Source organism: Alligator sinensis, unplaced genomic scaffold (genome assembly GCF_000455745.1).
Source record: "Alligator sinensis unplaced genomic scaffold, ASM45574v1 scaffold969_2, whole genome shotgun sequence".
In the NCBI taxonomy this organism is placed as follows: domain Eukaryota; kingdom Metazoa; phylum Chordata; order Crocodylia; family Alligatoridae; genus Alligator; species Alligator sinensis.
The window spans coordinates 272471-282760 of NW_005842481.1; the positions used below are offsets into that span (position 1 = coordinate 272471).

A 10290-nucleotide genomic window follows, 5' to 3' on the forward strand; every position below is an offset into this window, starting at 1 on the left:
GGCTGTGGTCATGAAAGCCAAAGCCTTCCCGACGACACCAGCGCCGCAGTCTTTGGTTGACCACGTGGATCCTCCTCTCCCTCCTTGGCCCATAGCCTGAGACTGGGAGGATCGACGAGAACACCACCTGTGCCCCCAGACCCTTTAGCCCCGCTCCCAAATCCCTGTAGCGCCTCATGACCTGGCTGGGAGTGCTCTGAGCCATGTCATTGGTGCCCACATGAATTAGGAGCGTTGGATAGTGGTCTGTGGGTTTGAGGAGCTCTGGGATCCTCTCCGCAATGTCCCGGATGTGGGCCCCCGGGAAGCAGCAGACTTCCCAGGCTAAGGGGTCGGAGTGGCAGATTGCCCCCTCAGTCCCCCTCAGTAGAGAGTCTCCCACAACAAACACCCTACGTTTTGTCTTGGGGAGAGCAGGGGTGGGAGCTGCAGCTGGGTCTATGTTGCCTGCGGGAGCCGGCAACTCAGCAGGCTCTGCTGGAGCGGCAAGAGGTGCATAGCTGTTGCTCAGCTCTGGCGGGACAGGGGCCTTGGTGCAGCGGGCCTTAGGGCCCTTGACCACCGTGGTCCATGCCCCTGGCATTTTCTTTAACCTTTCTTTCTTAATTCTGTTTCCTTTTCTGTATAGCCTGACTGCAAATTGTGTTGGTCTCATCACATATTTATATGTGCTGCAGGTGTAGGTCAGCACAATAGAAGTACGGTTTACATGATAATAACAGCTACAGTCAAACAAGTAATAACTGTATATTAGCTCAACTAATTTATACCTCCATTTTTAAAAATCTTTAATCTAACAAAATTCTTACAAAACTGATGAGTATGATCATGTGTTCTCTTAAACTTGTAAAAATTCCTGAATTACTTTTTTTGCTTGCTAAAAATTCTAGCATAGCCAAGACATTGAATGTATCCATAGTGTTGTTAGTTGCACATTGTGCTCTTTTTAAATTATGCATTACATGTGCCTGCTGCCTGGGTAGTATTCTTGGAAGCAATTTAGCAAGACTGTATCTGTGTGTGTGCTGGTGTATCCACAGAAGACCTCCCAGAGTCTCCATCTGGCCCAGGTTCCCCTAAAGTTGCTCTGCTTCCACCTGTGCTAAAGAAAATTACTTCTGATAAAGAAAAAGATGGTCAGAGCAGCCCCCAGCCCACAATCAGATCCCTCTCTCAAGAAGGTAAGACCGTCAATATAAACAATGTTCCACAGTCCTTCTCCTGGCATAAACCGTACTAATGCTGCTTTTTAAAAATCAGCTATTCATAATTTCCAGATTTCTACGTTGCCTTTTCTGGGATGGAGGTAGTTTCTTTTTACTCAGGGTAGAGAGCAAGAAAAGGGTGTGTGGTAAGTCAGAGATCAGCAGCCTTTGGTTCATGTTGGTTGTTCAAACATATATACATCCACTGTCAATAATAATGTAATGTAGTACTGTCACTGAAACCATTACCAGATAAACATTAATGGGCAGTGGTATCATTTCCATTATATTTTGTTCAATTAAAAGCAGGCTGTTGATACGCACTGGTGACAAAAAAAGGCTAAATGCAGCTGCCTTGGCCATCTGGTAGGGAAGAGGGTGAAATTTATTCTTTTGGCCAGCTTATTCCAGTTTGCCTTGTAACTCTGTTCCTGTCTTCTGGGATCATTGCACTGTACAAACTTTGTATCACACTCATGCTCTATATTTTGGGTTGCATAGACAAGAACATACAATAAGCTTCTTTATTCTCATTGCCTTTCTTCACACACACTTGGAATTTCTACCCTACTGGTGCATTTTATGTCTCCTGGGCTTGTATTTTGAAGAAGTAGATTTCTTAGGGTTGGGAATACAGGGAGAAGAGACTTCTAGAAACCCAGCTGTGTACAGTAAGTTGAACCTAACTTGCAATATCTTCACTGAGGTTATCAAGCCAGAGAGTTTGAAACTGGGTAAAAGTCAGTGGGTGAGACTCATGCCTGCTCTGGCTCCCGCTGCAAAATGTGAAGTCTTAGTTCCATATAGGGAAGAGAAGAGAATCCAGTTTTCTTCAAAGGACAGACACACAACACCTGAGAGAGAGGGTTTGGGGATATAAGGAAAAAGCAAGCAGTGCTGTCACACAGGTAAGCTGCCATATTATATGCCTCCAGGGCTTTGTAATTTAAGCCAGGGCTGGCTGCAGCCCTAGAAGGGCACAAAGGTAGCTTTAAAATTACCTCTCCCCTCCATTTCTCATGGGCTGCAGTATCATCCAGGTTGTTCAGATATTGTTTTTTGTAGAAAATCATAGCTTTGGTGACTTGTGAACTAAAGATGATACTGTCAAGAAGAGAAATCATTGCATTCTGCTAATGGAGCAGCTGAAGAGTCCTTGAGTTGTGCAAAGCTGGCATAGTTCCCACTATGAGCTGCTTCTGTTTTAGGTGTGTGCTGAAGGGTTTGTGCAGGGGATGCTCTGCTGCAGCAATACCTGACTAGCATAAGAGCTGCGAAGGGGACAGCAGTAACTTGCGCCAGAGCCAAACTAGCTCTGTGAAGCTTTAGAAGTGGAGGGATTGCAAAACTAATATAGAGCTGTAAGAGGACGTGCCTCGAGCAGTCATGACACCCTCTAATGGCTGCCTTTGTCTTGCCCTGCTCTCACTCCAGCCCCTCAGGGTCTTGCCCTGCTGCCCCACCTGCCATGCCTTCATGTTAAAGATAGTGAGGAAAGGCTTCCCTCAGAGGCTGGGGAACTTTGGGTGCTTTCAATACTCAGTTCTCCCCAGTTCACCTTGGCTCTCTTAATTTATGTTCTGGCCTGGCTGCCTACAGTCCCTTGGCCTTGAGACGCCAACCTTGACACCTACAGTCCTTTGGCCTTGGGACTCTGACTCCCCTGGCCATAATTGCCTCAAGGGCTAAATTTGTGGCCTCTTGTCTCCTCTTTCAGCAACACCCATGCCTCGCAGATGTTATTTTACCTCTGTAGGAGTCTCAGACCCCTTGGCATTAGCCCATCATTATTCTGGCTGCAGGCCTCCAGCCCTGCTCCATTTGTCATGGACCGGGTTTCTCAGCCTCAGCACTTGCCTTTACTTCATTCTCTAGGCCCCAGGCCCTGTCTCGCATTGTCCTAGCCCCTTGGTGCCCCTAGCCCAGACGAGGCTGCTCACGGTCTGTTCCAGCCTCCTGGCATCCCAGGCCCAGGGCAAGGCCGCTCACAGTTCAGGCCAGCCCCCATGGTGCTCCTGGCCCAAGCGAGGCTGCCTTCTCCCTGCTACAGCCCCTGGGCCCCTGACCCTTGTAGGGCTTTATGCTGGTGCCCCTCAGGCACCCCTGTAGCCTCCTTACCACCCCTATCAGTCACACCCGGTCCTCCAGTTCTCAGCCAGCTACAGATCACTCATAACCCCTTCTGGGTCTCCCTGGGGTCCTGGCAAACTTCCACCCAGTAGCTTGCAGCTTCCCCAGATACTGGGTTGCCCCTGTTGCACCCCAGGCCTGCAGGAGTTCGGTTCTCAGTAGCAGTCATGGCCAGACTACCCGTTCTGGCTCAGGAGCCAGGCTTTTAATAGGCTGGGGCTCTGCCCTTCCAGGTCAGTGGCTAAGCCCTTACCCAGCTCTCAGGTGTTATGGTTAAGGCCTGAGCTGCCTCCACTGCCTCCTCCCTTGCTGCTCTTTTAACCCTTTGTGGGTTTCCCTGGCTGCCTATTGCCGTGTGGCTGGCCCCAGCGTGGCTGCCTACTTAATTATAGCCCTGCAATGATGTCTTCCTATTTCTCAAGTATCAGGGTTTAAGGGGTCCCTGCTGAAAGAGCCAAGTTCTCTCGCAGCCCAAACCCCATTGGGTCCTGAAACAGCTTGGCTGGATTTGAGGCATGGGATCCGGGTCTCTAAAATCTATAATCCTGAAATTATGAACATAAGTCTTCCTGGCATGTCAAGGTAGAGACGCTGCATTACTTCCTGATAAATCCAGACTTGATGCATAAATTTCTGATAAATACTAACCTGCATTTTTTTGGCCAGTTTCTCATCAGTGTGCAACAGAGACCCCTTTACTACCTATAAAATTAGCAATAGGATACCACATTCCAAGGCATGTGACAAATATTCATCAAGTCAGCATACTCTGTCCTTATGCAAAGCCTTCCACCACCAGTAGGGTGTGATAGGGAGACAGAAGGTGCTGGGGGTGGAATCCTGCTACCTATAATGTGTAGCTCCAGGCAGCTGTAAGATGCTACTTCCCCAGAAGAACAAGCTTCAGGCTGACCAATTTGATAGCCTTAGAATAGACTCATGAAGTCACTTGGTGTCACTGACCTCAACCTTGGATTACATCCATATGGAGAAAACAAAAACAGAAAGTGAGAGATTCAGCAACCTTTCTTGCAGTTCTTAGCAGCTTTGTTTTATATGAATAGATAAAGTTACCCTGATATTTACTTATTTCTGTAATGGGGAATGCCCACACAATTGCAAATATTGAAGTAAAGTTTTGTTTTCTTAAGAGAGCTGGCAAGTTTTTATAGCTGATGATTGCACACATTAATAGGATGATCTGCCCGTTTTAAAATTTGTTCACTGCATACAAAATGTGGCTGATGAAGGGTGATGTGCTCTCTCAGATCTTCATTCCATAGAAGCTCTGAACTAGCAGGCAGTTTGCTGCTATTACACGCTGAGAAAACAGTTAAAAATAGTTTATAATTGCAAAAATAGGATTTTCCGGTCCCTATGACAATGCTGCATCTGCCTCAGGAGGTAGACTAGAAATTAGCAAGTTAAGTTCCATTTATCTAGGGAATGTAATAAATAATACTTCCCAGTTTTTGTTTGTTTTTGGGAGGAGGGGGGTAGCCAGGATTCTTAATCAAGTCATCTTTTTTCCTTTACTGCTGGTACCATACTTGTTCTTCCCAATTGCTCCTGGCTGTTTCTTTTTCTGCCTCTTTGTAACTAGCCTGCTCAGCCTGTTCCTTCAACTGGTAAATCACTGCAAATCTGCCTGAAGTGCTGGTAACATGATTTTATCCACTGAGGAAGGAAAGTAGAAATTAGACTGGAGCTTGATTATAAATCATCCTTATGTTAATGAATGTAACTGTGCTGTTTGGAACAATCTCAGAACACACCTCTTTTCATTATATTTCCCGAACATTGGCTGCAGAATTCTGTAATATCAACACATGCAGTTCAAGCAAACATCAGATACATAGTATATTATAGTCTGAGTGATTGGTTACATGGGGTAGATGAGTAAAATTATCTTATAATTAACCGTTACCTTCCTTATATGGCTTATATGTAAGGTTTAGGGGATAAACATTAATCCATTTTCCCTGCTAGAGCAAACAGGAGATTATAACAAAAGAGATACAGATCTTGACTGTGAGAAGCCAGCCAGTGGAGGCAAAAGAATCTCAAGACAATACTCTACCAGTGCAGAAGAGGAAGTGAATGAGCATGGGCACAGGAAATCACAGGCAACAACTGGTTAGCACCTTCCATTTTCATTTCTCATTTGCATAATTTTGAACAACTGGCACTAACAAAGAAGATAAGGCTATGGAAAAGAGCTGCGAAGAGCCTGACTGAACGTCTTGATCTGTCACCAAAAATTTTTTTTTAAAAATCTAATGGGAAACTAATCAGATCTGCACTCCCACAGGAGACTTTGTCTCTAGATATTATCCAAAATAAAAGTATATGTGCATTTTTCCTCCATGAGGACAGCACTGAACACTAACATAAAGCACAGTGAGGTTCTCTGATAGAGAGAGCTGCGTTAGTGCAAAGGATTACACATTGCAAACTGTTATTGCTTATTAGCAGGCAATTATCTACCCATGTAGAATACTACCTCAGTTGAATTATGTGATTGTGATTTCCTAAGACCTGCACCTATCTAATTAAAGCATTTACAAAAAATTATTTGAGCTTGACTATTGTTAATGCCAGTTTTTAGCACATCGGTCACTGAACGTTTTGAGAACTAGAGAACCTGCTCATGTTAATCCAGAGCTTTTGTTTTTCAGTCTAAGAAACAATACCTCAGCAATTCTATTGAACTTTGCTATGTGCTTATGTGACTTTCTTGAGCAGCAGTTTTGGTGTATTGCAAACTTATTCAATGAGCAATTACCAAAATTTGATTAAAAAATTAATTTTAAAGCTAACTTTGAAAAATGATTGTTCTCAAAATGTTGTGTGTATGTACACTTGTTGCCTTTCATATATTAGTTTATTTTAATAATTGTTTAAAATTATTTTTCATGAGGTATTTTTGTTTACTCTGATGTTTTGACACTAATACTTAGTTTTGTTCTTCAACTTTTTTTAGATGCATCTCATTCTGTAATACCATGCCCTCTGTGTATTTCATTCTTGGTATCATTTCTTTTAAGGAAGTAGACTATTCTGTCTTAGCCCAAGAAATTATCCTTTTTCTTTTCTGTTGTGGGAATCAGAAAATATATCAAATTGGAGACATCTCCTTTAATTTAGCTGGCTTTTTCCACCATCATAGTTCAATATGAATTATGCACATTCTTGATAGTGAATCATGCTTTAAGATGTTATCTGGCATATGAAACTTCTGTGGTCCAGATCAGGGCTGTCCAGTTTCCCACAGTCAGGGGTCACACGTCACACTAGCCATACACTACAAGGGTAGGCACCTGAGATCCCCCACTGCATGAACAGGACAGTGTTTTGGACAGCCCACTACCTTCCAACTGTATGAGCACTGAATAGCATCCCCCATTCGGGTGGCACCCACCCTCCATCCAATTGAATGTTGCACGTGCAACCAGTTTAAGGCATTATACAATGACGAACCAGCCATAAAAATGTTTCACAAATAACCTAGAATATTTTTATGGATGTTTTGTATGGTGCTTTATTGAACATGTGGCACATCCACACACCAGAGCTGCAAACAGGGGTAACTAAAAGGCGTTCCTCATTGGGGAGTTTAAACCTGCCAGGAGACTTTTATGCCCCCCCACTTAGCAGCCCCACAGGGTTCCCACCACAGGGTTTTAAATCCCCACAGGCAGGCACCCAGCTTCCAAGTTATCAGTGCAGGAGGATCCCAGGGATATGATCCTGGGTTCCCCCTACGCAGACATGTAGTAATGATGCAACTGGGATCTGATCCTTAATCTCAAAATCGCACCTCCTGTCATGAATGTGTGATGTGTTTGGAGGCATGATTTTTGGGATTGGGGATCAAATCCCATCATGCCATTAAATAAATATATGCCAGGGGCCTTATTGGTATTTTCAAAAGTGACAAGTAGTGCTGAAAGTCAGGGGGACTCTAATGGTGTTTAGACTATTAATGTACCGAAGGCCCTTTTGAAAATGTTACCCTGCTTACAATGTCATTAGTCATGTGAAACAGCAGATTGTTCTTGGAAGATGCAGCAAAGTGAGTGGTATTGTTTGACGTGTTGCAGTTTTTGGAGTCTTAACAGATATAACAGAAATGGGACATTTCTTTATAATCTCTCTTTTTCAGGCACTGAAAATTGTGCAAAATTGGGTTGATTTGTGTGGTTAGCTAGAAATCTGTTTCAGTCCTGCTTCTGTCACTAACTCAGGCTTCAAACAGGCGTTTGTTTCTAGTGGTGGAAAGTTCTGAGAAATTTCCACAGCCAGAAATTCTTTCTGGGAGAGAGAGGGAGCAGTACAGGTGTTCAGCCTGCAGCTGCCTCCTCTCCCCTGCTCTTTGTGCCTTCCCCAGACTTGGGTGATCCTGGTCTCTTCTGGCCTGGGTGGAGTGAAAGTAATAGAGATCCCCATTCTGGGGAGTTGGCAGGGAGCTTCAGCAAGTGCTGTAGTCTGCTCCCAGAGTTCTGGCAGTGATTGCAGCAGTGGGGCAAAGCCCCCCACCCATGCTCCATACTGGCACAGGGAGTCTTTTCCAAACCAGTTGAGGAGGGGAGTGTACAGACGTTCATTGTCTGAGAGAGTTTCTCTCATAAGGGAGACCTGGAAGATCTTTTTCCCGGGGATGCATATTTCCCCTGGGAGAAATTGAATGAAAGCGTGTATGCTAGAGGTGCACCAACACATCAGTCCAATATCAGATCAGTACCGATATAAAGAAAAGTAGCTGTATTGGAAAAGGGCCCAATGCGGGCAATAATTTGGCCAATAAATGCCTGTGTGTGCATGCAGCCGCAGCGCAGAACACAGGCAATGAGGAGCACAGCCCCGCAGCATAGAGAGCTGTTGTGGTGGAAAGGGAGAGAGGAAGGAAAGGGTGTGGGGGCAGGGGCAAATCAACACCCTGCTATGGTGAGGAAGGGAGGGGGCAGGGGCAGGTGATGCCCAGCCAGGGTGGGGCAGAGCATGGGACAGGGCTGTGACTCGGACAAGGGAGGGGGCGTGCCCCCAGATCTGTGCGGGGTGGGGTGGGTGGTCTGGAGCCAGGGCTGCACCAGGCTCTTCTTGTCAGGGGTTATGGAGGAGGCTGCAGCCATCCCAAATTTTGCCATAGCCCTGCTCCCAGTGCCACTGCCGCACACCCAGCGCAGCCCAGGCTCTTCCCTGCGCATGGTGGGAGGTGAGGGTTAAGCCGGGAAGATCCGGGGCTATGCCAGGCATGAGGCGGCAGCTCTGGGAGCGGGGCTACGGTGAAGTTTGGGGTGGCTGCAGCCTCCTCTGTAGCCACCCCCCCCAAGCCCAGCGCCCCCCCACAGCGCTCCATGCAGATCCAGGGGCCCCCCCCCCCCAGGGTGCACACACTGGCTGGAGCCGCCACCCCCGCACCCCACCTCCCCATGCCGTGATGAGCTGCAGCTCCATCCTGCGCCCCACCCCTGCTGGGCAGCGCCTACCCCAGCCCCTCCCTCACTGCAGGGGGCATTGATCTGCCCCCCTCACGCCCCTTCCCTCCCCCCTCCTTTTCCACCACAATAGACTTTACCAGCTGCACACAGCTCTCCACACTGTATTGGAAATCGGATCAGTATTGGCCCCCAAAATCTCTATCGGTGCACCCCTAGTGTATGCCCTTAATTTCTACCAGGAAAGCAGCAATTCTTATGGAAGAAATACTGCCTGTATGGTGTCTACAGTGGGTGACCCTGTGCAAGTCAATAAGGCCCAGATTTTAAAAGATATTTAGGCATCTAGCACAGGGAAATCATTGGTAGCTGAGGACCTAAATACCTTTAAAAATGGTGTTCTCCGCTTTTTGGTGACTCATTTTTCCCACCTTTAAAATGTGGATCAGAACATTGGCTAGATGAAATGGCTGCACAATTGCTAATTATTTTTTTACTTCCATATTTTGGCTATCTGTTTTGAATGACAAATTATCATCTGGGCAGGTCACATGCACTCTTTGTATGTACTGGTCTTACATATTTAACATAGGCAGATTCCTTTGTGTGCGTGAGAGAGAGAGAGACCTTACATCACAGTACAGATCCAAACAGGTGCCATTTGTGGCTAGAGTGAAAAGTTATGAGGGCAGATTCTGTGCTCTGCTGATGCTTCTAATGTGAAACAAAAGTAAATTTTCAGGGTTTCATATTCCTGAGTAAGGAACCCATTTGAAGTAAATGCTAAGGGAGTTGGTTTGCTGCAGTCTTGTTCCCCTGGATCCCCTGAGCGTTTATCATTTAAAATGAATTACGCGAATTTCTCTAACCAGCCTTTACTCCCATTGAAGTCAATGGCAAATCCCCCTTTATTTCAATAGAAATTGTTGTCAATAGTAAGTTCTTAACTAGCATTAACTAGCATTAAAACTGTTTAATAACAGTGAAGCTCATTTGCATGTACCTTTTAGGAAATGCTTGCAAATCTGAGCTTTTAGAAATCCTGAGCCTTACCAAATGGATTTTATTTTCTTTTGAATCATACAGAATAAATATTTGAGCTTTTTAGACAAATTACCCATCTAAGTGATGATCATAGAAGCAATTTAATAACAGCATACTGCAGTTCCGCATTTCATCTTTTCTTTCTAATTGTTTTATTATAGTTTTACTGTTCTTCAGTCAAATTTGATTGTTCCTGTATTTCCAGCAGGTGTTTTGTTATGTACCATTTGAATGCTAAGGGTCAGATTTAGTCTCCAGATGTATTCATAATGCTATCAGTAGGAAAGAAACACACTTACCAAGAGACATAAGTTAGAGGTAAATTCTGTATATGAAGTAAACTACTGATTTGGGGATTTATTATGAGGCTCCCTGAGAATCCATGGGTACATGGTATATGAATGTCTTTCAACTAGAGAAAAAGCTAATCTTGAAATGGCATTTACTTTGGTTTTTATCACATCTTAGGGAAA

General features: G+C 45.1%; 1 protein-coding gene across 1 annotated transcript in view; it reads left to right on the top strand.

The window, feature by feature from the left end:
* CARMIL1 (capping protein regulator and myosin 1 linker 1) overlaps positions 1-10290 on the top strand; it is a 211633-nt gene that overhangs the window by 200922 nt on the left and 421 nt on the right. The window contains exons 38-39 of the mRNA XM_025212749.1: positions 1041-1181; positions 5325-5471. Coding sequence (XP_025068534.1) covers positions 1041-1181; positions 5325-5471 — 288 coding nt within the window. The remainder of the gene's footprint in view (positions 1-1040; positions 1182-5324; positions 5472-10290) is intronic.